The 25,496-nt window shown below is 47.4% G+C and overlaps 1 protein-coding gene across 1 annotated transcript in view; it reads right to left on the bottom strand.

The window, feature by feature from the left end:
- Window positions 1–25,496, bottom strand: part of LOC106720871 (spectrin beta chain) — a 45,979-nt gene that overhangs the window by 4,722 nt on the left and 15,761 nt on the right. The window contains exons 4-75 of the mRNA XM_045685162.1: window positions 22,051–22,218; window positions 21,053–21,169; window positions 20,612–20,769; window positions 20,284–20,399; window positions 19,541–19,653; window positions 19,129–19,316; window positions 18,872–19,010; window positions 18,396–18,482; window positions 17,943–18,073; window positions 17,646–17,868; window positions 17,307–17,512; window positions 17,134–17,222; window positions 16,894–17,047; window positions 16,679–16,814; window positions 16,239–16,598; window positions 15,987–16,157; window positions 15,719–15,908; window positions 15,469–15,641; window positions 15,191–15,381; window positions 14,900–15,106; window positions 14,456–14,630; window positions 14,206–14,318; window positions 14,009–14,121; window positions 13,800–13,924; window positions 13,571–13,716; window positions 13,397–13,499; window positions 13,220–13,293; window positions 13,045–13,138; window positions 12,813–12,967; window positions 12,628–12,736; window positions 12,359–12,549; window positions 12,059–12,284; window positions 11,767–11,985; window positions 11,406–11,684; window positions 11,177–11,322; window positions 10,863–11,097; window positions 10,619–10,792; window positions 10,338–10,538; window positions 10,011–10,262; window positions 9,823–9,936; window positions 9,600–9,729; window positions 9,320–9,520; window positions 9,149–9,237; window positions 8,936–9,076; window positions 8,693–8,832; window positions 8,432–8,617; window positions 8,203–8,344; window positions 7,865–7,972; window positions 7,636–7,782; window positions 7,438–7,543; window positions 7,180–7,355; window positions 6,923–7,050; window positions 6,702–6,814; window positions 6,557–6,630; window positions 6,355–6,481; window positions 6,006–6,180; window positions 5,826–5,927; window positions 5,641–5,754; window positions 5,197–5,557; window positions 4,956–5,083; window positions 4,733–4,872; window positions 4,501–4,649; window positions 4,162–4,343; window positions 3,799–3,960; window positions 3,383–3,531; window positions 2,942–3,128; window positions 2,281–2,416; window positions 1,615–1,821; window positions 1,402–1,539; window positions 1,161–1,269; window positions 909–1,075; window positions 115–371 (exon numbers count right to left, since the gene is read on the bottom strand). Coding sequence (XP_045541118.1) covers window positions 115–371; window positions 909–1,075; window positions 1,161–1,269; window positions 1,402–1,539; window positions 1,615–1,821; window positions 2,281–2,416; window positions 2,942–3,128; window positions 3,383–3,531; window positions 3,799–3,960; window positions 4,162–4,343; window positions 4,501–4,649; window positions 4,733–4,872; window positions 4,956–5,083; window positions 5,197–5,557; window positions 5,641–5,754; window positions 5,826–5,927; window positions 6,006–6,180; window positions 6,355–6,481; window positions 6,557–6,630; window positions 6,702–6,814; window positions 6,923–7,050; window positions 7,180–7,355; window positions 7,438–7,543; window positions 7,636–7,782; window positions 7,865–7,972; window positions 8,203–8,344; window positions 8,432–8,617; window positions 8,693–8,832; window positions 8,936–9,076; window positions 9,149–9,237; window positions 9,320–9,520; window positions 9,600–9,729; window positions 9,823–9,936; window positions 10,011–10,262; window positions 10,338–10,538; window positions 10,619–10,792; window positions 10,863–11,097; window positions 11,177–11,322; window positions 11,406–11,684; window positions 11,767–11,985; window positions 12,059–12,284; window positions 12,359–12,549; window positions 12,628–12,736; window positions 12,813–12,967; window positions 13,045–13,138; window positions 13,220–13,293; window positions 13,397–13,499; window positions 13,571–13,716; window positions 13,800–13,924; window positions 14,009–14,121; window positions 14,206–14,318; window positions 14,456–14,630; window positions 14,900–15,106; window positions 15,191–15,381; window positions 15,469–15,641; window positions 15,719–15,908; window positions 15,987–16,157; window positions 16,239–16,598; window positions 16,679–16,814; window positions 16,894–17,047; window positions 17,134–17,222; window positions 17,307–17,512; window positions 17,646–17,868; window positions 17,943–18,073; window positions 18,396–18,482; window positions 18,872–19,010; window positions 19,129–19,316; window positions 19,541–19,653; window positions 20,284–20,399; window positions 20,612–20,769; window positions 21,053–21,169; window positions 22,051–22,218 — 11,432 coding nt within the window. The remainder of the gene's footprint in view (window positions 1–114; window positions 372–908; window positions 1,076–1,160; window positions 1,270–1,401; window positions 1,540–1,614; window positions 1,822–2,280; window positions 2,417–2,941; window positions 3,129–3,382; window positions 3,532–3,798; window positions 3,961–4,161; window positions 4,344–4,500; window positions 4,650–4,732; window positions 4,873–4,955; window positions 5,084–5,196; window positions 5,558–5,640; window positions 5,755–5,825; window positions 5,928–6,005; window positions 6,181–6,354; window positions 6,482–6,556; window positions 6,631–6,701; window positions 6,815–6,922; window positions 7,051–7,179; window positions 7,356–7,437; window positions 7,544–7,635; window positions 7,783–7,864; window positions 7,973–8,202; window positions 8,345–8,431; window positions 8,618–8,692; window positions 8,833–8,935; window positions 9,077–9,148; window positions 9,238–9,319; window positions 9,521–9,599; window positions 9,730–9,822; window positions 9,937–10,010; window positions 10,263–10,337; window positions 10,539–10,618; window positions 10,793–10,862; window positions 11,098–11,176; window positions 11,323–11,405; window positions 11,685–11,766; window positions 11,986–12,058; window positions 12,285–12,358; window positions 12,550–12,627; window positions 12,737–12,812; window positions 12,968–13,044; window positions 13,139–13,219; window positions 13,294–13,396; window positions 13,500–13,570; window positions 13,717–13,799; window positions 13,925–14,008; window positions 14,122–14,205; window positions 14,319–14,455; window positions 14,631–14,899; window positions 15,107–15,190; window positions 15,382–15,468; window positions 15,642–15,718; window positions 15,909–15,986; window positions 16,158–16,238; window positions 16,599–16,678; window positions 16,815–16,893; window positions 17,048–17,133; window positions 17,223–17,306; window positions 17,513–17,645; window positions 17,869–17,942; window positions 18,074–18,395; window positions 18,483–18,871; window positions 19,011–19,128; window positions 19,317–19,540; window positions 19,654–20,283; window positions 20,400–20,611; window positions 20,770–21,052; window positions 21,170–22,050; window positions 22,219–25,496) is intronic.

Below are 25,496 nucleotides of genomic sequence, written 5' to 3'. Positions count from 1 at the left end.
TCTCCTCCTTCGTCGATTAAGGGTAGGCAACGCATCTGCAATCGCCATTTCGGCGAATTCATGTGTTCGCTTGTTCGTTTGCCACATTGTAATATGAAGTGGTAGAGAACATACTGATGCAGCCTCCTCCTGAGCTCATCAGTGGTGACAGCGGTGGTGGCGGCGGTGGCGGCGGTGGTGGCGGCGGAGGCCTCGCTGTAGGGTGTGAGCTGCAGCTCCGGGGGGAGGTGAGCGTGGAAGGCGAGCTTGGCGACCCACTCCTCCAGCAGCTGCTGCGACGTGCACGCGAACAGGTACTCCGCCCCGTCACCGCACGACAGCCGGAACACGTGCGCGCGCTTCGTGTAGTCGCTCGCCGCCTCGCAGCGTGCCTGACACCCGCGTACATACATACATACAATATCACCATGGCTATCTCATTCACAAATAATACTAGACATTTTTATTTTACAATTGTTACACTACATCCCTACTGAGGGTCTCAGAGTCTACCCTAAGTTAGAGGTAACTATGACATAGTCAATGTTGACTCAGTGCGGGTTTACTTCACATATATCATTGAATTTCTTCTCAGATATGTGCAGCATCACGATGTTTTCTTACACAGTAAGAATGTCAGATAAATGTACATATGTAAAACACATTGGTACATGACGGGATTCGAACTCAGAACCTGCAGATTTCAAGTCAAGTGCTAAACCCCTGAGCCACCGACACTCTACATAAATGTATAACTTTAAATAAGTGCTTAAAATTGTAAGAGTTTGAATATTTTTTATAGTAATTTAAGAAACACAACATCGCGCCAAATTGAAGTCTGTGATCTCTGCTTATCCCTCTAGGTCACAGGCGTGAGTTATACTGTTAAAGAAATTGTAAGAATAACAAACTATGACAGTTATATTTACATTGAGTATAGCAACAGGTGGTGCTGCTGCCTTCGCGCTGCCGAAGTCGTGCTGGTCGCGGAAGAAGCAGAGCAGTTGTCCGCACAACACTGCGTAGTATGTACGCCAGGAGCGCACAGTCGCCCGCACTCCGCCACAACCTGCCTCCTGCTTGCGCTCCAAGTAACCTGACACACACAACACCATCACTAACTTGAACCCCCCCCCCCCCCCCCACAACCCACCTCCAAGTTACTGATGCTGTATACAGACCTTCAATCTCAACAGGAGGCAGTTCGTCCATGTCGTGTCTGTGTCTGCGGAAGCTCTGAGTACGTCTGCGTGTTGTGAAGGACGGAGTACGCTTCGGCGTCTTCACCACCTGAACCACCAATAAACCAGATGGCAGGAAAATATAATTAGCGTTTGTACAATTCAAGACGTAAAACTTGGCACGTGGATACAAATACTTTATATGTAATGTACGTGCCAACTCATGTACATAGTGACTCACACTCATGCTCTCAGCGCGCTTGACATGCGTATCCGCACGCTGAGGACGGTCCAGTGATGCGGACACATTCTCCTCAGAGGATGCTGCCTTCGCTGGACCCATTGTGTTTGCAGATCCAGTCGCCATCACGCGCTCCACCTGACACAATCAAATATAGATTTAAAGGAGCTTGGCTCAAGTTAATAAAATACGTTAAAGACAAAGTTTATGTACCTCTCTTGTGGGCTGGTGGGGGGTGGTGGTGGTGTGTGAGGTGGGGGTGGTCGGGGGCGGGGGCGCGGTGTCTCTGCGACGTTCCTCAGCGATGCGGTCCATCTCACGACGGCGGTACTGCTGCAGGCGCTCCGCCTCCTGCTGCTCCGCGTAGCGACGCCGCGCAGCCTCCTCCTCTGCCTGCTGCTCGGAGAACGCCTGCTCTATCTGTACACACATACATAAATATCATTAATTTTATATACTAGCTTTTACCCGCGACTCCGTCCGCGCGGAATAAAAAATAGAAAACGGGTTAAAATTATCCTATGTCCGTTTCCTGGTTCTAAGCTACCTGCCCACCAATTTTCAGTCAAATCGATTCAGCCGTTCTTGAGTTATAAATAGTGTAACTAACACGACTTTCTGACTATATATATAAATAAGATATGTGTAAGTTTAAATGTATGGATGTTTGTTTGAAGATATCTCCAGAACGGATCACAATGAGTTTGTCACCTCAATGAAATTTGTCACAATAAAGGCAGCTTTTTTTTTTAATATCCCTGCGGAAGGAGTAGCAGGAATATATTGTTGTCTATGTTTCGTCAAAGACAATGACAGGGATGAAGATATGTTTCATACAGAGATTTTGTTCTGAGGAACACAAGCCATTGTATTATTTACCAATGTGATCCGTTTGAGAGCATTAAACTTGTCCTTCTGTGACTCGATGGTCTCCTCGAGGTCGCGATGTCTGTTGATCAGCTCCTCAGTCTGCGCCACGCTGTTGCCGTACTTGCCATCACGGACCAGAGGCATCCTGGAACATATACAATCTTACTGTGGATTTCCACAGTAAAAGGGATGACGAGACACTGCAGTGGAGTTCTAACTTTATATTGTGTAAAAAGACTTGACCATAATCATCTGATGCTGACTGAATTCAGAGAATGTAAGTCAAATTAAATTATATCAGTTCACTAGCGTCATCCTGTCAATGTCAAAAAAAGGTACAATGTCTTTGTTGTACTGTATTTTTTTTAATTTGCCTCAATCACTGGGCCACATATCCTTGTATAGTATACTCTACTACAGTGTTTCCCAAAGTGGGCGATAACGCCCCCTTGGAGGCGTTTGAAACCTAGGAGGGGCCCAAAAAATGGGGAGCATTGAAATTAATTAAAGTAATGAAATTGTGGTTTTTAAGTTTTAGGGCTGAATAAAAATTAGGGGGCTCTGAAATATAATTGATTTTCAAAGGGGGCGGTGAAAGAAATAAGTTTGACAATCACTGGTCTACTATACTCGTTAGTGTTATGTCTTGAAGGCTGACTAATGATCATACCTGGTAAGTATCCAGTGTTCCAGTGAGTCAGCATCCCGCAAGAAGATGAGTGCATCAAGATGTCGCTCGTATACAGTGGCTCGCGCTCTCCACGCCGCCTCCAGCGCCCCCTGTCTACTGCGCAATGTAGACACGCGCTCCTCTATCTCATTCGCCATGAAGTGACCTTCACGGACTAATTTCTCACCTAGATTACAAAACAGAATATAGGGATTCTAATTGCAGAGACAATAGAGAGATTACATCTAAAAGTAAAGAAAAAAACAAGAGATAATTATTTCTGACATTGTACATATTTGAAGTCTTGTACGATCCTTTTCTAATAAGAATAAGTATAATGTGACGTCAAAACTCTGAAATCTTTCAAGAAAAGGAGTTTAAAAGATAATTTTCCTTTTACAATGTATAACTAGCAATTGAGTAATGAATGTTGTGACATACCGTCGCTGTATAATGTATGAAAGGCGTCCTCTTTAGCATCGATCTCTGCTCGCATGTCTCTATGTCTCGCCAGCAGCCTCTCTCCGCCCGCAACATCACCTGCCAGCTCGGGCGCAGTCACACGAGCTATCATCTCGTTGGTCCACGCACTGTACAGTACAACACTGATAGAGTACACATGCCACGCCCACTATGTGAAATACCACGCCCACACAAGACACAACTAAAAAGACATTCCACGTTTTGTCGAAGAACAACTCTTGTCGTTCCTCTTCTCCTCTCCCTTATCTAATTAGGGACAGAAGTTCTGTTTCAAGGGTCCTGTTTATTGAAAGAATTTGGGTCATCTGCTACTTTTAGAGATATCAGTCAGCCGTTTGCCAACAGCTGGCCTGTGTTGCAGTCGTAGTACTCACAGCAGGTCCTGATACGTCTGGAAGTATGCCTGCAGGTGGTCGGCCAGCGCCAGCTGCTGCTCCGAGTGTGCGGCGTGCGCCTCCAGCGCTGCCAGCGCCTCGCTCACCTCCTCCAGCTTGGCGCTCACGTGCTCGCGCGCGTCAGGGAACGCCGCACCCAAACTAACAGACACAATTAAATTGAATAGTTTGTACGCGCTAATCTCAGAAATTACTCATCATATTTGTAAAATTATATTTGTATTTGTTAGCTCAAGTATTAAGGAAGGTTATATGCTATTTAACATCACGCTACGACACCGAGGAGCCGAGCAGTGATATAAACAAAAATGTAACATCATCAGTAGATGCCTGTATACTGACCGTTCAGCTTCCTGCTTGAGTTCCTTGTGCGCATCCTGTATGGCGAGTAAGTCAGCCCGCAGCGCACGCAGCTGGTGCAGCTGACGGTGCAGCTGCAGCGCCGCTTCCTTCTCCGCGATCCAAGCGCCCGTCTCCTCCGCGCGACGATCAAACTCGTGCACCTGCCGCGCTCCCGCCAGCGCCTGGACATATACGCGACACACGTCACAATGAGGTAGAGTGGAAGGGAGAAAGAGAGAGAGAGAGAGGGGGTAGAGAGAGAAGGGGGGGGGGGGTAGAGAGAGGTGGGGAGGGGGGGGGGAGACAGAGAGGGAGGGAGAGAGAGCTAGTGTATCGTACCTCCTGCCTGGCTACGGCTAGTTCTTTAAGATCATCCCAGAGTCCGCGTATGTCGTCGATGCGCTGACGCACGCGGTCAGCTTCTGGTGCGTTGTCCTCCAGCAGCGCCCCGCCCGCCTCGCACACCGCCTCGATACGTCCCTCATTAGCTGTCACAGTACATAAAATGTAGCCAAGTCTATCTTCATATCTTCTACTTATAGCTAGACAACAACCATCTCTTGTTTGTTACCATGCAATTGTGTGAGGAAGTTGTCGAAGGCCTGCTGCAGCGTGTCAACATGCTCTACATCGAGGCCGTAGTCCTCGCTGGCGGCGGTCGCCATCTGCTCCCCGATCCACTCCTGCGCCTCCGAGCACTCCTGCACGAACCTGCGCACACGCAGCACCAACGGTCAAGATAAATTCAAAGTCAGTTCAGTCATAACGTGAATGTGTGTCGTTGTGTAACGTACTTGAAGTACTTGAGGCTCTGCTGCAGACGCTGCTGTCGACGCGCGGCCAGCAGCTTCAGCTCCTCGTAAGCGCTCTGTAACTCCTGCATCATCGTGCGCACCGTCTCCGCGTCCGCCGGCGACCGGTCCTGTACACACATAAATGTACAATGTTTATACAGGAGACAATGAATGAAAAGGTCAGTATAAAATTTTGTTACTATAGGAGTCTAAATGTGAATATTTGAATAGTAAAACTTACCGTTTGTGCCGCAGTCTTCTCCAGCCGTGCGAGAGTCGCGTCAAAGGTGGCCAGCTCTCTGATCTGTGCCTCAAGACGTCTCGTCAATGCCAGCACGTCCTCCTCATCTCGGCCGACGTCCGGTGCTGCGAGCGGGGCGCGGCGAGCCGTCAGCCAGGCCGCCGCCTCCGCACCCTCGGCCAGCAGCGCCAGCAGGTCGGCCCGCGCCCGCAGCGAGCACGCCCTCGCCCCCGCAGCCTCCACCACGCAACGCAGCAGCTGGGACAGCTCCGTCGCGCGTCTCTCCAGCGCCGCGCCCGCGAAGTGCCCGCGACGTGACAGCGTGCTGGCGCGACCTGACAACGCCTTTATTGATGGCTCTCTGCAATACGTTGGAATAACAGAATAAGAATTCAATCAAGTAAAAAGCAATTCCGGACGAGTTTATTCAGAAGGAAAACAGACCTAGCCAGCAGCTCTGCTTCAAGCGCCAAATGTTTCTTCAGGAGCGCCTGAGCCTCCGGCAGCGAGTCCCCGAGCGGCGCGTCCGCCTCCAGCTCTGCGCCGCGCTCTCGCAGCCTGAGACAACACCTCAAGTTAGTACATACAACACGACTGTATTGACCCGAGGTGATGATGTCAGTACTGACCAGTCGAACTCTTCGTCGGCGTCTCGGTCCCAACGATGCAGCAGCGCTGCGTCCTCCAGGTTGTCGCGCCGGATCTGCATAGGTTCCTGCAGCTGCTTATACCTGAGAACATCGCGTAATGTCACCAACCAATCAACAAACGTGTAACTGCATACGTCATGTTGAGGGGGCGGAGCGTACCTGGTGACTGCGCGCTCCGCCCTCTCCAGTATGTCGTCGGCCATGAAGTGCCCGTTCCTGGCGAGCTGGTGCGCGGTGTCTGCGAGCTGTGCCGCGGTGTCCGCCTTGCTGGCACACTGCTGCTCCAGCCGCGTGTGCCGCTTCAGCAGCGCCGTCACCGATGTCAGATCCTTGCCTACAACATCATAAACAAAGTTAATACACCAACATTCGACAGTAATTACCCAAACAATCACAGACAAAAATAACACTGTTGATTTCTTTAACGGACAATATCTTGCTCGAAGGACCAAATATCATTTTTTTTGTCATTTCAGATGCATTATGAGACGAAGGTGTGTGTACTGACCGTGGTCTTCGCTGAGGAGCTGGGCCTCGACGTCATCCAGCCAGGCGGTGAAGTCGTCCAGGCCGCGCAGATAAACGCGCGCCTGGTACGCCTCCTGAAGACGCTCGCGACGCAGTTTGGCTGCAGCCTGTCACACACACGTCACGAATTAATCACTAACAAAGACATGTTTTAACCACATTATATATCAAACAAGTCATACCTGCAATTCTCTCCACAGGTTCTCCAAGTCTTCTACGTGTTTGGCAATCTCCTGCGACGCGTAGTGTTTCTCCTCTGCAAATATAATTCCAGTATTATCGTACATTTTCGTAAAGCGCCCTCTATCGTATGATATTGCTAGTTACCGATGAGCTCCTCGCCGGTGTTGGCGACGTCGTCGATACGCTTCTTGTTGGCCGCCAGCTCAGACTCGAACGCCGCCTGCTTCTGTATCTTGCTCTGCAAGTTTGACAGCTCCCTGATAACAAATAGAGTCTTTATTCCAATGAACCTTTGTGACACTAATATGTCGCTGTCCTTTTTTATTTCTCGCTGTGTACAATCTTTCTGTCACTTTCTCGTGTACCTGTAGCTCTGGTCGTTGGCGATCTGCATCTTGAGCTCGATCCACTCGCGCTCGTGAGCCAGGTTGCGGCGGAACTCTTGCAGCTGCCGCGCCTGCTGCAGCTTGTTCTCGCGCTCGCTGCAGCGCTCCTACAACAAACGTAACTATTAGTTGGAGAGTCACCAGATGCCGTCACTGGTCACAACTGTCTCTGTCAGTGACGTCACTTGTCTTTGCAGGTGTTCAGGTATAAGATGGTGGATATCAGTCCAGCTGACCTTGAGTCGCTGCGCCCTGTCGAGAAGCTGCTGCACGCGGCGCTGTATGTAGGCTGCGTCGTAGTGATCGCGCTGCAGCAGTCCGGCTGCGAACCTCTGCACCTCCGCCACGCGGCCCACCTGCGACTCCACCAGCTTCGAGAACTCCGCGTGCTTGCGGATCAGCGTCTCCACCGCTGACACATACAACATTACACTGTACAGAACTTTTCATTGAACAATGTCTTAAGCTGGGAAGCAGTTGCGATGAACCCTCACCGTCCAAGTTGTCGCCCAGGTCATCGTTGTTGAGGAAGGCCTCCTTTGATGCGAGCCAGTCCTCCGTCTGTTGCGCCTGCTCCTTGAACAGCTGCAGCTCGTGTGCCTGCGCAATATATTACTTTTAAAATGAATTACCGTTTCTTTTTGACATTATGAAGTATACAAATTGTGACTGATAAGAGTTGTGTACATTACCTGGGTGAGATACTGCTTCCTCTGCAGCCAGGCCTGGTCCAGGCTGTCTGCGAGTGTGGCGACGCGCTGTATGCGCTCCGGCCTGCCCGCGGACTCCGCCTCCTTCTGCAGCGTCGCTATCGCCTTCTGTCGTCCGTCTATCTCCGCCTACATTAACAAAAGGTTTGGGTTAAATTTACAGTTTTTCGCTGACGAAATTATGGCACTTCGTATAAATGTTGGGACCCACCTTCCTCTCGTGATGGACCTCCAGCAGCGCCTCTGCATCTGCCACGCTCTCCGGGGACTCCGCGCTGTCCATACGCTTCACCGTCTCCGACACCCACACCTCCAGCTCCTGCACACATACAGCATAAGTGATATTTTCAAAAATATATATTACTATTAAATAGAGGAATAGTTACACACATACAAATGATTGGGCAAAAGACGAATGGGGACAGTCGTTATAAGACCTCGCTTCATCAGGGGTTTTAGATCGTATTTGTTGTGTTTGACTCGTAAAATAAAAATTGAACCTTAACATCATCATTATAAAGTCAATATTGGCGTGTATGGTGCACTGACCTTGAGCGTGTCATCAAACTTGTGCTCTGCGATGGCCTCATCCAACAGCGCAGTGCGGCGCGCGGCCAGCTGCTGCAGCTCGTCCCACGCCGCGTCCAGACGCTGCAGGCTGCTGGAGATCTCACCAGCGCTCTCTGGGTGGCTGCATACACAACACAAATTTATATTCATCTGACGAAAGATGGCGCTGAACTAAAAAACTTGACAAAGTCTTGATGGTGTACTGTACCTGGCTGCGAGGCGGTCGCCTTCCTGATGCAACGCCTTGAGGCGGTCGGCCACAGCGCGGGCCTCCGCCCAGCGCGCGAGGTGCCGCCGGCGCAGCTCCTCCGCGGCGGGCAGCTCGCGTCCGCGCTCCTCGCTGCTGAACGCCGCCGCCTTCTTGCTGATGCGCTCCGCTGTCTCCTCAACATCTCTGCAGAACGATAGTTTGCCATATTAATAATATTATAACAAGCAACACTCGACATGTAATAAAAATTGTAATTACCTGTTGAATGAGTGAAGCAACAGTGCGGCATCAAGTCTGTCACGGTAGGCCTGCAGGGCTCCACTGAGGGCGCGCCACCGCCCCAACACAGCGTCCCGGCGTGCCGCCACACCCCCAGCCTGCGCCCCTGCGCCCCCACCCTAAAGTAACACATACTATGTTAAACAAACTTAATCCGAACATTTGTACATCGAGAAAATCTAGACAACAATATGTTTCTGTACAGATGTATCAGACGGTTACCTTTTGCAGAAGTTTGTCTGCGAGTGCGACAAGTGCTCGCACGCGCTTGTCATCCACCTTCATGTCACTGTCCAGGTCGTCCAGCTTCCGCAGCAGAGCGCTGCAGTGCTCGTAGTCGCGCCCCAACTCGTGCGCTTGTACCTGCACACGATAATGAACGTTAGCAGTAACGTAACAAGGTTGAAATTAACATAATTTGTTACAACATCATACCATCATCTCCTTGTCTCGGATCCAGGCTTCTATCTTGTCCAGGTGCTGGTTGAACTCCAACATGTCCTGAGCCTCCTCGAGACCGCGACCTATTTATCAAAATTATATCATTTTAATGTTTCAATTTGATTTTTATATAAAAGCGCCATCAAATTTAAACATTCTGCTGACCTCTTTGTTCAGTGGCGGTCTCCAAAAGCTGCCAGTCGTTTTGCAGCTGCTGCAGCTGGCGGTCTACTTCGGCGTCGGGGCGCAGCTGCTCCGCCAGAGCCTGCACCTCCTGCAGCCGCGCCTTGTGCGCCGCCAGCTCAGCCGTGAACGCCTGGTGCTTCTTCAGCTTCTTGATCTTGTCCTCCAGGTCTGTCACTTCACCTGCAACATTTATCACGTTGAGAATTGACGCCGATGACGTCACAAATGTGACAAAGAGATATGTTTGCGATTTACTGACCAGCTTGAGCGGGCAGCTGTGCCAGCTTGTCTGCGACCCAGGCGCGAGCTTCTGCAGCGTCCCGAGCGAACTGCGCCCGCGCACGCGATCTTACCAGTTGCTCACGACGTAGTGCCGCCGAATCGTACAGCTAGAGATATCGAGAAGAGAATGAGTATGAGAAGGAAATTACACTAGATAGCATGTAATTCAAATGAGGTAATTGATATGGTATGGGTGTTACCTTCTTTCTCCTTTCGTTGATCTGTTGCAGCTCGTCGGCGATGCGTTGGCTCTCCACGTGGTTCTGCTGCAGCAGCTTGTCGCCATGGTTGTTCAGAGTCGTTAGTTTCTCGTCCTAAAAAAAAAAAAAACAATTTATGCATTATTCTATGATTTAATGTATTTGATGGTGGTTGATATGAACAGTACCTGTGTGGCGAGCAGTTTTTCAAACGCTTCATGCTTTTTCAGCTGGTTGTCGACCTCTTCGACGCTGCAAGTTGGCGATATTTCTGTGCTGAGTGCGGCCTCCTGTGAGGCGCACAGCTCGTGCAGCTGCTTGGCGTCGCGCAGGAAGCAGTGCAGGTCGTGCAGCTGGTCCAGCGCCACCTGGCGAGCCGCCCACGCACTGTGCAGCTGAGCGCGCTCCTCCACCACAGCCTCGCACTTCTCCGCTATCTCCTGCACATACACACACGACATTATGATAAACCTGCTACTAGACACTGCTACGAGCTTCATGTTTATTTTACGTACCTGTGCCGCGGGATGTCCTGAGTCAATGAGTCGCTGCGCCCTCTCTAGTGCAAGTCTGAAGTCGTCGTCACGTGCGTCTATCTCAGCGCGCAGGGCGTCGTGGTGTGCACGCTGCGCCTGCGCCGCTGCGGCAGAACGCGCACGCGCCGCACCCGCCATGCCACCTCGCAGTGCTGCTGACCATGTCAGTACGTCGCGCACCTGATACAGATAGACACGTCAACACTTCTATCTCTGTAAATTATTTCAGTTTTATAACAAGCGGTGTCACTGGTTGTCACCTCTGAGAGGAACTGGTGCAGTTCGAGGTGCTGATGCAGCAGCAGACGACGCTGGTCGGCGGCGCTGCGCAGCGCGGCCCAGGCGTCGGCCAACGCCCGCTGTCGTAGCGCTATCTGCTGTTCATTGCCGCCTGGGCACAGTTTCTGCAGACGCGCACCTTCCTCTTGCAACACCTGCAACGAACAATACAATGTTAATAAGATTCAAATAGTTTAATATTGCAGTAAGAGAGTTGTTACTGACCTGCATCTGCGCGTCAATGGCCAGCAGGTCTGTCTCCAAGGTGTCGTGGTCTCTGAGCAGCGCGGTGGCGGCGCGCAGGTCACGCGGCGGGGGCGGGGCGGCGAGACGTGCAGCTCGCTCTCCCGCGCGGGCCACCAGCTCGCCCGCGTCACGGTGGAACCTGTGTATCTCACCCGCCGCGTGCAGCCGCTGAGCTCGGGACCCGATCTGATCCACCAGCCGCTGCCATGACTCACTGGTAGACAACACAATGTATCAGTTAGTAACATTTCTTCGTAGTTAAATAATTCTATGCTGTGTAAAAGTGTACTGACCCCAGCGCCTCCTGGCGCCGCTCGATGTCGGCAATGTAGGGGCTGTCTGAGGCGAGCAACTTCTTGGCCAACTCCTCGCACTGATTGAATCGCTCCGCCCCGCTCTCCACTCGGTGCCGCAACTCCTCGAACTTTGATCTCAAAATCTAAAACAAAAAAAAAGCAATTTAACTTTTACTCATTAAAAAATAAATCAATTAAGAAAAATAATCAGCGTGTCAAAACATACCAGTAGATGCTCGTAATCCTGCCCGTAGTCCTCGCTGGAGGCGGCTGTGTACTGCTCCTGTATCCAGCTCTCCAGCTCTGCGCTCTCTGCCAGGTACTCGTGTCTGCATACACTCTCGACGAGAGCACCCTGACGTTGCTGAGCGAGTCGCTGCAGCCGCGCCAGGCTGCCGGCCAGCAGCGCGTGCCGCTCCACCAGCTCGGGCTGACCCATGCTGGCAGCCACGTGTCCCATCTCAGCAATTATAGCCGCGTACGTATCCAACTCCAGTTCCACCGCCTAGATTTATGTACGAGTTATTGCAATTTGTATGGATCCCTGAGACTTTATGATTTTTTCTAAGTCAAATTGTAGTTATAACCTTGTGCCTGGTGAGCAGCTGTGTGGCGCGGTGTCTGTCAGCGCCGACATCAGCCGAAGCGAGTGCAGCAGCCTTGTCCGCCAGCCAGGAGTCCACCTCCAGCGCCTCGTGCATGAACTGCTGCGCTTTCAGCGCCGCCTCCAGCCGCGCCCCGCGCTCCTCCGCCGCCGCAGACACGCGACTGTAACCCGCTTCCAGCTCACCACTTAGCTCCTCGATCTGTACACAAACGTGAATTTGTAACTAGAACAGTTTCAGATCTACCAAACTATCTGCGCAGAGAAACTACTACCTTATCTTTTTGCGGATGCTCTTCCTCGACGAGGGTGCGTCCCTGCGCCAGCACTCTCTCGATGAGCGGTCTCCGGCCGAGCAGCTCGGCGCGCAGCTTGGCGTGCTTCTTCTGTGCCGCCTGTGCGGCGTGCAGGTCCGCCGGCAGCGCGGTGGAGCTGGCCGCCGCCTGTCTCTCCTGCAGCCAGTCCAGCTCGCCGGACACCTCCGCCGCAAACTTGTGCAGTCTGGAGATGTTCATTTCAGTTTTAATTATTATGCTAGATGGAGTTATTACTAAAGTTATCTAGATCATACACACCTCATGCTGGTCTCCAGCGCGGCGCGGCGTGCGGCGGCCCGCGGGCGCAGCTTGTCTAGCGCGGCCAGCAGTGCTGCACTGTCCCGCTCGATGGCCGCGCCGTCGAAGTGTCCGCCCGACACCAGGTCCTCACCCTGCGCCGCCAGCGCCTTCGCACGAGATTCCCACTGCGACAGCTCCTGCTCCAAAGCCTACACGACACATACCGAGGTGAGATAGAGAATGAGAAGCAAATATACAGGGAGCAAGTGAGAGACACAATGACTGACCTGATGTTGGTTGAGCAGCCTCTTACAGCTTCTGAGGTCGGTACCGATTTCTTCGCTCTTTAGTGCACGCTCCAAGTCAACTAGTCGTGCTTTAGCGTCTTCAACGGCTCTGTTCACAAATACACAGAGTTAATAGAAAAAACATATTAGTAGAAATTTAGTAATCATTGTAACTTCAGTGTTACCTCCTGTGCTGCCGCTGCTGCGCCGCCTGTCTCAGCTTGCTGCCCTTGTCACGTGACGCGGCGACCAGCTCCTCCCATGCGGTCTGCAGGTCTCTCAGCCGCTGGGACACCTCCTCGGCGCGCGCCGGGTCCGACTTCTGCAGTGACTGCCCGATCTACGACAGGACACGTTATTGTTCACAAATCAGATCCTTCAAGCCGGATAATAAGTTATTAAAGATATGGCACTCACACTCTCCACATTCCTGAGCTGCTTCTCGTTGGCCTGCAGCTCGCGCTCGAAGGCCTCGTGCTTCTGCAGCTTCCTCTCCAAGTTCGCCAGGTCCCTGACAACACTCACATTGTACACACGTACTCCTCTATTTCAAATTACGTACTCCGAGTACTAGAATTCAAAGTTTTTATACCTGTAGCTCTGGTCCTTGGCAGTTCTCGTCTTGTCCAGTATCCAGGTTTGTAACTCCTCTGCTGCCGACACGAACTAAAATGATAATTTCTCATTTTTAAAAAACTCTTTGTAAAATTTTATTACATCTGTGACCAATGGTCTATGGACTCTATATAGTTGTTTATGGTCAACATACCTGTTGATGTGCAAGACTGGCGAGCAGAGCGCGACGTCGCTCGGCGGCGGCCTGTCGCACATTGTCGCGTCGCTGTACCACAGCAGCTCGTCGTGCGGCAATGCTAAGTATACAGAAGAAATCTCAAATACATTCTTTGTATAAAGCATTTTACCACGAAAAGACTATACTTACTGTTTCTCCGCGAAGTGTCGCGGCTGCTGGCGCTCGAGGGCAGCTGCGCGCTGCACGAAGGCCGCCAGCCTCTCGTCCTGCGCCCCCAGCCGCGCCTCCAGCTCCTCCTGCTGCTTCAACAACGCCTCCACCTCGTCTACTGATGACTGCAACACAAGTACATTATTACATAGTAAAGCGATAGAGGGCGTTGTAATCAATCATTTTTTTTTAGCATGTTTGTACTAACACCACACTGGTTGTACTCTAGGAAGGCCTCGTGCGCTCCGCTGGAGGCGTCGATCTGGTCCGCCTCGCGATTGAACGTCTGAAGCTGGACACCCTGCTTCAGCACCACCTCTTTCTCCTGCCATTCTGCGCACACCATGTACATGTTATGTCGTCCCATTAAATTATGAGAAAGTCCATAATTTATCATAAACACTTATAATTACTTACCTTTGTGGAGAGCTTTCTGTTCAGCCTCAAGGGTTTTGATTTTCTCAGCGACGTCTGTGAGCGAGGGGTTGTTGGCCAGCAGCTGCTTGCCTAGACCTATTACCTCCTTGAATCTAAAAGCGTTAATAAAAAAAACATTAATTTTTTATCAATTAACTACAGAACTACTAAACAAATGATTGAATGAGTAAACATACTCGTCGTCGTATCCCTTGATGTCGTCATGCAGCTCCTGGTGCTGCTTGTAGAGCGCCTCTGCGGTGGCTACGTCCTTGGCAGTCACCTCTTGCTGCAGCTGCTCGCGCACCTTCTGTAAAACCACACCACGATCACATTTACATGTTTTTTTTTTTATGATTGTTTGTTGAAGGACAAATCCTAATCTCTTTCCCCTTCCCATATATCAAATAAGAAAGGGATGTCGAAACATCCTATTTGTAACTGTACCTGTACTGTGTCGTGAAGCTGAGCGCTGTTGCTGGCGAAGACCTGCAGGCCGACGGCGCTCTCTAGCCGGCTGCGGCGCTCTGCCGCCTGCGCCTGGCACCGCAGCCACGCCTGCTGCAGCTGCTGCTGGCGCGCCTCCACGTTGGCGCGCTCGCTCGGGTACTGGGACTTTACCCTGCACATACGATAAGAGTTAAATAGTCGGCACAACACTTTCTGTTGACGGAAATTGAACTCTATTTACCGTGTACTATAGAACATTTTCGTATGGAATAATGGCATTTCTAAACAATTATGTTTTTTTTTTAATATACAACATCCAACATACCCATTCATTTTGTACCATTCAATAAGGCTGCATGAAACATACATACATATTGTCTCGATGTATTCATGTTTTGATAATGTTGTTATCGTCTAAAGTTTAAATAGAGTGTTACTCACGAGTCTGCGAGCAGTGCGACAGTGTTGACCTTCTCCCTGAGCGGCTCCAGCTCCCGCTCGAGCTGCGCGTGTCTGCGCTGCAGCGCTCGCACGGTGCGCAGATCTGCGCCGGCCCCGCCCCCCGCCCCCCCCACTCCCGCCAGCTGCTGCTCCTTCTCGCACATCCACTCCAGCGCCTCGTCGCATGTGCGTTGGAACAGCTCCACACTGCATACATAAACATCATTCAATACATTATCTTTGCATCGCTTAGTTCTATTAATTTCATATACAAACAATTCTCTGTGTCACCTTGAGGCGCCCTCTAGATGCATCTCCTTCTGCTCCTTGAGGCGCAGCAGACGAGCCCACTGCTGGCGCAGCTGCTGCCGGCGTGCTGTGGCGCGCGCCGCCTGCCCGTGTTGCGCCGCCACCAGCTCCTCCGCAGCCGCCTCGATATGTTCCAGTCTCTTGGACGCCGCTGACAGATCCGTCACGAATTTCTACAAACACAATTAATGAAGTCCTGCTCGAAGGACCAAACACTATTGATATCTCTATCCTTTTCATAGATTATGAAGGTCTCTCACCTCGTACTTCCTCTTGGCGGTGTCGACGCTGTCCTCGGGGTCGTCTGTGCGCAACATCTTCTCCTTCTCCTTGATCCATTTGTCGAAGTCATCGCACTCCGCGAAGAAGCTGTACAACTTGATGGCGTCCTCTAGCTGCAATCGCCGTGCCTCCGACAGCTTCACCAGCTCGTCTGCAAGTATCATCAGATCGTTAAGCTGCACTGTACCGATGTCGTTAAGATACCATAACTTGTTTGTAACTAATTACCATATTGTTGTTCGATATGTTGCATCCTCTCGCCGACAGCGGGCGCTTTAGCGAGCGCGACTGGCTGTGCGCGACTGGCGCGGCGTGCTGGCCTGGCAGTGCCGCGCCGGACTGGCACCACCTGCTTCACTAGTACCGTCTTCTTCACCCGCTGCACTGTACGCACCTTCTCTGGACGACGAACTTGCACCTAAAGATGAAGACGTAGTGATTACGTTGATATAAAACTGAAATTATATTAAGACTGCATGTAGTGTGATATACTGACAGGTACAACGCGTGGTTCAATCTCGCGCACGTAGTTTGCTGGCACGAAGCCGTCTGTGCGATCTGCCTTGCGCACTGACCACCAGTCCGGGTTCGTCTTGTTCATCAGGAACATCACCTCGCCCTTGGCCATGGAGATGCCCTGACCTGTGAACGCGTACAGCGCCTTCACCTGCACACAAACACATGTTATTTTAACTGTTTGTAGAAGAGGATGTGTCTTTTGCTAATATTCTTTCTGTTTCTAACTGACCTGTGGCACGCTGCGCTCCTCTGTCACTGTGCGGTGCTCGAGGCGCTCGACGGGCTCCTCCTCCCAGACCTCTGTGGGCACGAGGCGAGTCTCGTTGACCCACTCCTCCTCTTCGAGCGCGGGTCCCGCCTCCACCTCAGTGGGCAGCTGCAGCTCGTGTATGCCGGCGGCCTGCAGGCGGTCGGCGGCGGTGCGCAGCTGCTGCAGCTCTGGCTCGTACGCCTGCAGCTCGCCGTGCAGCAGCCGATGACGCGCCAGCAGCGCCGCAGCCCCAGCCGCGTCGCGCCCGCAGTCCGCCGTGCCCACCAGTGCGCGCTTCTCCTTCATCCATGACTCCGACTCGTTCGCGTCGCCGTAGAACTGCACACGGACAGGATAAACAGTCAACATCAACAAACATAACTTATCAATTGGAGTATCAGGCTGAGTGGAGTACAGACCTGGTGAGCCTCTGCGGCATCAGCGAGCTGCTTGTCGCGCGCCTCCGCCAGCTGGCGCAGCAGCTCCCATTGTTTGCTGAGCGCCGCCAGCCGCCGCTCCACCTCCGCACTCTTGGGATGTTTGGCCTCAATCAAACTGCGAGTATACAAATTACAGGACGTCAGATGGCGCTGCAGTCAGTTTGCACTGTGTGAGACATGGTGTAGGGATGTACCTCTGTCCGCGCTCGCGGTGTCTCTGCGCGACGAGGTCTCGTGCGCGCAGCTCGTGCAGCAGCGCGGTGTGCTTCTGGCGCAGAGCGAGCACACCGCGCAGGTCCTTCGCCGCAACTTCCGCGCGACAGATGCGCTGCTTCTCTGTCACCCAGCCTGCAAACATACATACATACATACATACAATACCGCCTCACAACTCACATGTTTACGTTAGTGTAAATATGGAAGTAATGACGTACCTTCCTCCTCGTCATGGTCCTCCAGGAACTGGTAGAGGTTCCTGGCGTCTTCCAATCGAGCTTTGCGGTCTTTTGCCGCCGCCATCAAGCTGTTCAAATTAAATGTTATCAAACAAATTATGGGTACATTGATTTATTCAGACTTGAAGCTATCATGTGAGGTGTGCCATCACCTGTCACACGCGTCCTCCAGCTTGGCGAGCTGCGCGGCGAGCTGCTGCGTGGGCTGCGGTGGACCTTCGGCGGCGGCTCCCTGACGCACCAGCCGACGGATGCTCTCGTCCACCGCACCCAGCTGCAGCTCCTGCAGCGCATGCGCCTGCAGCAGCCGCTCCACGTCTACCAGGTGACGACCTACTTCTTCCGACTGGAACTGAGCCTACAACAACATACCGCACACAATCATATCTAGGTACAGAGGAAAAGAGAGAGATATAAGAGTTGAAGTCCAACAGCGCCATCTTGTGTTAATTGATGTAATTTAAAATACTTTTGCACATTTTCAATCGCACCTTCATCTCTAGCAGCGTGTGCGCGACAGCGTCAGCCTCCCTGAGCAGCGACATGAGATGCGCCAGACGGGCCAGTGAGGTGCGGTGCCGTTCCAGCAGCTCGAGGAGTTCTCTCCAGCGCGCCAGCACAGCCTGCTCGGTGCGAGACACCGCCTCCGCACCGTGGTACTGCTCGCGCACCAGCTCCCCTGCCATCGCAGACAGATCCTCGAAACGCTCCGTCCTGCAGTGACAGTGTGAGTGTGAGACAGACACTTCAGCAATAGAAAGTGAGTGACAGTGAATGTCACAGTATACCTGGCGAGTATATCTGCGGAGATGGCCTCGTGTTTCTTCACTGTGGCATCAACTTGCGCGAGGTTGGATCCGTAGCGAGGATCTGACAGCACCTGGATCATCTCCTTCAGGTACCCCTTGCGCAGCACAGACTAAAAAACAAACAACTCTGTCACTACAAACAGTAATCAGTGACGTCTATGTTCAAAGAGATTTTACATATCTTTGGTTAAATGGCATAAACAATATTGTAGTAAAAGAATAAATTCAATGTCATTGTATTTTTTGATGTCTTTTCTATTCTTGTTTTTCAAAAGTAAATTATATTTTAAATAAATTTATCCTATACATTTTGGTCCTTCGAGTCGGATTCAAACATAGAAAAATAATTGTGTAATTGACTCTACTTATGTTCTGGATGTGATGACGGATTCATGTAAAATCTTATTTGAAAGGCAATGTAATATATTATACCTTTGTATTGAACTTATAATTGAGTTGTTCCAGTCGTTGCTGACGCAGCAGTTCAGTCCTCAGAGCCAGCTCGCGCGCGTGCTCCGCCTGAGACAGTACATTGTTACTTATACAACATTCTACATATATTATCTTACTAATATTATAAATACGAATGTTTGGATGGATAAATGTTTGTAGGAAGATATCTCCAGAACAGCTGCATGGATCTCGATGGAATTTGACACAAATGTAGAACATAGTCTGGAAGAACACATTGTCTAACTTTGATTCTGGAAATATGTGGGGTTGCCGTGAGATATGTCTATTTTATATATTTGATATAGAACATAGTCTCGAGTTTCACATTTTAAAGAAATTCTAGAACATTAGATCTAACTATATTTTTAGATTAATGTAAAATTCTTTTTCTTCAAGATAGATAGATATTTTTCAGGAAAATAAAAACTAAGACAACAAATATGAGATGTATTGACCTGCTCAAGCTTCTGCCAGGCGCGCTCGAGGTCCTGCGGCAGATGTCCCTCGTTGGGCGCCCAGGCCTCGCCCACTAGGCTCTTCTGCATTGTGTTGATGTGGAAGTACAGCGCCTCCACCTCAGAACGTTCCTTGTATCTGAAACATTATCACATTTGTACCACTGTTTCACAAAGTATTAACTTAAGTTGGCACGTGAGACAGCAGAATACTATAAGTACTTAGGTGCCAACTTTACAATTATTGTATGACTTACTTGGGTGGTTTCTCCACAGTGCGGTACTGCTTGAAGGCGAGCAGCAGCCGCTGGATGCCGTCCAGCGAGTTGGGAAGGTCGCGTCCGTTCAGCTCCAGGATCTTGAGCCGGATCCACTCCAGCAGAGCGCTCATCAGACGACCGTACTCGCCTTTACGACTGTCGCAGTCCATCATCTGACCTATTATCTACAAACAGGCAGACAAACAAGATGTTTTATATGTTTATTTATTTTCTTAGCCGCTTAGAAATCTTAGCTTTTATTTATTTCTGATTTAAATGAGCCTGTTAATGTCACGTGACAGTTATTTCTATCTATTAGTTCGAATCCTCACCCCTGCACAAAATACTACGTGTTATAACCAGTCTATTTATAGAGATGAGAGAGAACAGAAGTTCAATTTGTACAAACATTTGCAATTCTGCGGCCGCTCTTCTGTTCGTTCTTCATGCGGGCGAATGTGTGATAGTAACTCGCCACATACGTCATCACTGACTTCTCATCAGGCCGGCTTGTGTCCACATCTGTAACACAACAATAACAATAACAACATGACACACTTCCTTCTCAAAAAACATACGAGAAAAAATAACATAAAGGCTTTCACACGCAGGAAATTAAATCTCATACCATTGGTTTCTGAGAACAAAAACTTTGTATAAAATATATCGTCATCCCTCTCATTATTATTGACAAAACAGAGATGATAATATGTTTTAAAAGAAGGTTTTGAAACCCACAGTTATTAAATTCCAGTAATTACAACAATATTGGTTTAATGGTGACTTATTCACTCATTAAGGGTACTTTTAATATTAAATCTCATTTAATTGTCAGTTAATGATTTTGAGTGAAGGAGTCAATTTTAAAAACTAACTAAAATGAGTAATGTAGAAAAGATGTGGCAAAGAGAACGTTAAGTATGAGTGTGGAGGTACACCGGTAGAGGTAGGCCTAGGAAGTGGATGGTTTGCGTGACGGATGACATGATCAAGAAGGAGGTGACAATGGAGATGACGGCAGACAGATTCATTTGGAGGAAACCTGGTGCACCGACCTTACGTAAGTGGGATAAGGTCAAAGAGATGATGAAGTAAAATGAGTAGTGTAGACTAATATGTTGTTATTTATAATAAAGATAAAGGTAGACTCACCCTCAGCATCCAACAGACGAGGTATACCGAGGTGTTTGTGGGCGACGTCGAAGGCATGGTTGAGGGTCTCCACGTGGTCCGCCTGCGGGACCTCCGCCCAACGGAACAGGTCCGGTCTGAAACAACATTAACATATTAATAAAACTTACAAGTCACGCATTTTATTTTAACATTTTTCTCTACCTGAAAGATTTCTTTATAAAATTTATTATAATATAATTTAAATATAGTCTATGTTACTCTGGAATAATATAGCTATACAATGGTGAAATGTGGTACAAACATACGTATAATTTATCTGTATTATAGTAAAGTAGATATATGTGACCTGTGTGCATGTATGAGGGCATTAAATCCGAGCCCCGAGCGCCAGGAGTCTGTGAAGTTGTGTATGTGTACGCCATGGTAGCCGCTCGTCTTCCGCTGGCACCACAGCAGCAGAGCATCCTTCGCGGACTTCTTCTCTGACGACTCATTCTCTTCGTCCTGCCGAGACAGAGATCACTTTGATACCAAACAGTATTAGTGTATAAATCTATGAAACAGTTACATCTATTTTGAGATCTCTGTAGATGTAACTCTTTTCATCACAACATGTTAACACATCAAATGCTACACCAATTTGGGAATATTCAAATGAACTCGGCATAAAACTCACAAAACATCTCCATAATACAACGAGACAGATAAACAAAGTATTTACTGGCAAAAATCTTGCTAAATGCAGTGTAAAGACAAAAGATGCCACTAGTTGGCATTGTCCACTTACGACATCTATTTCTATCTCTTGAATCTGGAATCGCAGGATGATGGTCCAGATGAGACCGAGGATGAGACGAGGGTTGCCGTCCACGATATCCTCAGCGCCGATTGATTCCAAACGCACCTACAACAAATTAACACATACAATGATACTTCGTCACGTAACGTGGACTTTTAGACATAGTGGCAGTGAAAGTGTTAATATTCGTGTAAAGCGCTATTAGATAATAATTTTACTAATATTATAAATGCGAATGTTTAGATGGATGTTTGTTTGAAGTTATCTCTGGAACGTTTCAACAGATCTTGATGAAATTTGGTACAGATATAGAACATTATCTGGAAGAACACATAAGCTACTGATTATGTTTTTTATTATTCTGAGCGGACGGAGTCGCGGGCGAGAGTTAATCATAGAATAAATATTTCTAGTATGTAAAATTAAAACACATGACAAGAAACCGGTCAGTCCTACTTTACACTTGTTGGGTTTCCTGACTTACCTTCTATGTATTTCATTTACCATATATAGATATTTCATAGTCTTCACATAGTCTTTATTCATGTTATGTTTAAAAAGCAATATTATAAAAAAACTTTCCTATATCTAGGTCTGTATTTGAAATTATTTATGTCTAAAATTATATCTATCCGTGTTATGTCTTAATTTGTGTTAAAAACAGAAGTCATTTGAGTTCTGAAGCCTAGCTATATTACATCGGTAGCATGGACTAGCTACTTGCTAGCCGCGTGATAAATGAGATAGCTGGTGATAAGACGGCCTTGCTCATTATCTGATACCACATAATACAATGTGACGTCACCTATATAAAACGCATATCGTACATTTTGCATCTATTTATATATTTTAAATTCATATGTAATAGTTTTTGTTTTTTAATATGTTACGTAAAAAAAAGAACCGTTTTTTTTACTATTGCAACGATTTACTAATAGACATAGTTATAATAATAATAGTAACTTTTAATCTAGCCTTAAACTGACCTTAGTGTGCAAGAAGCCGAGACTCTTGTTCACGTTTTCAATCTTGTGCACGCGCATGCGGCCCGAGTTTGGTCGCGGCAGCCGCTCGCCGCTGATGATCTCCAACAGCTTGAGGAGCCTCCGCCCATCTCCCAGATCCACAAACAGATCCTCCACCTCCATGCGCGCCTGCAGACATACAATACAACATTTAGAAGACAACCTGAGTGAGGACTACAAAAATATTTTACAAAATGAATACAACTAAGTAGCTATTAGTAGCTAGCATCTTGACAGGCTTCTATTAGCATTTTTAAAGCTAAGCGATGTCTAAAACGTAGTTGTTCTCTATTAAATACAATGTCAAGGACGGGTCACGTTTAAACGCATTTCGTTACATGAGAGAGATAGAAGATACAACATTATTACAGTTAGAGGGAGTTAGAGCAAATCACTCAAAGCGCTACCACTCTTTTCACACTAAATATCTCTGTTTTGTATTAATGTTCATAGCATATTGTGTTGATTACAATTTTATTCATCATTTATTAATATGCATCCTAATCGAATGAATAAGTTAGCATACAATATGATTGAAGATTATAGATGCGCCGGCGCAGCGCAGCGACCTCGCGACACACTTTCTCCGCTCGCAATCTCTGCATTGCATTTAACAATTTATATACGCATTGATATGTGGACTTACACATCCGTTGACATTTAAAATAGTTTCTCATTTCTTGATTAAATTTCTTTATATAACAAACATGCGCCAATAATTTATCATACAATATCAGTCCGTGCTAAGTCATGTCCTAACAAAGGTCGTTCATTGTCACATACGGACGAACATGGCGCATTAGCATTGTATAGTTAAGGATGACGTGATCCATCATTGCCAAAATTGCAACAAATACGAATATGTTAATTGACAAAGTATTTAAATGCAAATCAATCACCTTCCATTTCCAAGTACTAGATTATACCATATATATTCGTATATCCAAGATATGGCTTGCTATTTGCCATTTTCTATGATCTACGAGGACCTCTAATTACATTCTCTTTGTATTTATTATTTTCCCATTCGGTGTCGAGACCCTTGGTCCGTGGGGTCCTAGCGCTAGAAGGCTTTTTAAGGAAACAGCAAAAAGGTTAGTCGACATCACAGGAGACCGAAGAGCTGGCAGCTACCTCGGACAAAGAATTAGTCTAGCCATTCAAAGGGGGAACGCTGCCAGTATCTTCGGAACCTTGCCTAAAGGGACACCTTTTAATGACATATTTTAGTTTTTATGTATTATATTTAAATTAAATTCATGTAACATAAATGTGACAGAATTATATAAATAAATTAAAATTTATTAAATAAATACTTGTCGCCTGCAGCTCTACAACTATGTTCTACATTTATTCTTAATTTCATCAAGATCTGTTTAGTTGTTCCGGAGATATCTTCTAACAAACATCCATCTATCCATCCATCTACCAAAACTTTCGCATTTACAATATTAGTAAGCTAGTTATTTTAAAAGACCAAAATACCCAACTAACTGTAGCCTTATTACTATTCTGGGAATACGAAATGAATTACATCTCAATCTACAAAATAGGTCAAACCATTTAGGCTACAGGACAAAATGAAACGTACAAACAAACGAGAAAGGATGTGTTTTCACTGTCTTTAACACATGTATAAACACATGTGGTCATCTCTGTTCCTTCGAGGAGAATGAAAGGGACAATGTATTGTTTTATTACATGTTTTTCGATAATCAAAACAAAGGGCAAAACATTGCCATATGTTTTGATTTTCAATCTAATAAAGTTGTTCATGTTTTTAACTAAGCTATAATTAACTAAACAATTATTTATAACTATACTAGCTGTCGTCCGCGACTCCATCTGTGCGAAATTAAATAAAAAAAACTCAATTAGTTTCCTATGTGTTCTTTCAGATTCTGTTACATTTATGCCAAATTTAATGGATATGTTGAGCCTTTTTCTCCATCCATCCATCCAAACATTCTCATTTATAATATTAGTAAGATTATCTCCGCGTATGATGTGACCTCTAGCGGACAAGATGACATCATTGAGAGTTAACTAAACCTAGCTTTATCATTTTTTAATCAATGTAAATGTTACATTGTCTATCTAGATCTAGTAATTTTCTACGGATATGTGATATGTATGGATGGATTGTGTGAAAGAGGATATGAGTAAGAAGGGGGTGAATTCAGATATGACGGCGGATAGAGATATATGAAGAAGTAGTACTTTCTGTGCCGACCCTTCATAGGGATAAGGGCAGGTTGATGATGATGATGATGATGTGATAGTACTTACATAGTAATGTAATTCATATAAGGTCGATACTTTAAGCCCACTGCAGACTTTCAGTTAGAACTGACAAAAGTTTTGTCTACAAGCTGAACGTCTGTAGCGGGCTTCATAAGTGAGAGGCGTATATATTTTAACAATAAAGTTTTATTATTTATTTCAGTATATTATTGTAGAATAATTTTAAGGAAAACTTAAGTATGATGTCAGTTTCAATGTATGACACATGTTTACAAGGAAAAAGCTTTGTAATTGAGAACAAATTACTTGTAATGTTACTCGTATGTTACGCATATAGTTTATACGATTAGCCTACGCTTTTTGCTTTATTTGTGCCAAATTTCACCCAGATCCGTGTTAACAAACATACATCTATGCAAGTTAACTTTCGTATTTACAATATAAGTTAGTTTTCAGTTATCTTGGCGGCTCTTAACTTCTTAAGTCACTATGCAGTGCATATATCATCTCCTACCGGTAATATATTTGACAAGAACTATATTAGTAAGTATGATAGTATTAAGTATATAAGATAACAAAGAATATATCGGTTTTTATATAAGAGAAGGGGGCAAACGAGCGACGGGAACACCAAGGTGATCATCGACGCCCATGGACATCCGGAACACTGGAAAAACTGCAGATGCGTTGCCGTTTGACTTATTTTAATGATTTAAAAATAAATCATTCGGTATATTTTCATGTAATCAGTTAGGTTTATTTATTTATAAACTTAATACTGCGCATTACTATCAATGGTCATGAAAAACAATGTATAAATTAGCATTCAACATAATCAGTAGGTCGGGACCCGCGGTGCATTGTACTCCGTTTTTCTGCACTGATAGCGTCATGAATTGATAAGAGACCAGAGCGGCTGCATTCATCACATATAGCTCGCAACATTACATGTGTACAATTTGTAAATACCTTCAAAGGAATGTTCACCACCTTTTATTTCCCATTATTTCTTTATTAGGAGGGGAAATGGAAAAATGAATAGTGGTAGACGCCAACAAAATGAGTTACACGAATTGGCGAGCTCAGTCGGTGAAATACCACGACCACACAGAAAACAGACGTCAAGTGGAAGTAACACCGCGTACATTCTGATGAGTGTGGTG

This window comes from Papilio machaon, chromosome 28 (genome assembly GCF_912999745.1).
Source record: "Papilio machaon chromosome 28, ilPapMach1.1, whole genome shotgun sequence".
Lineage (NCBI taxonomy): Eukaryota > Metazoa > Arthropoda > Insecta > Lepidoptera > Papilionidae > Papilio > Papilio machaon.
This window is presented reverse-complemented; position numbering and strand designations above follow the sequence as displayed.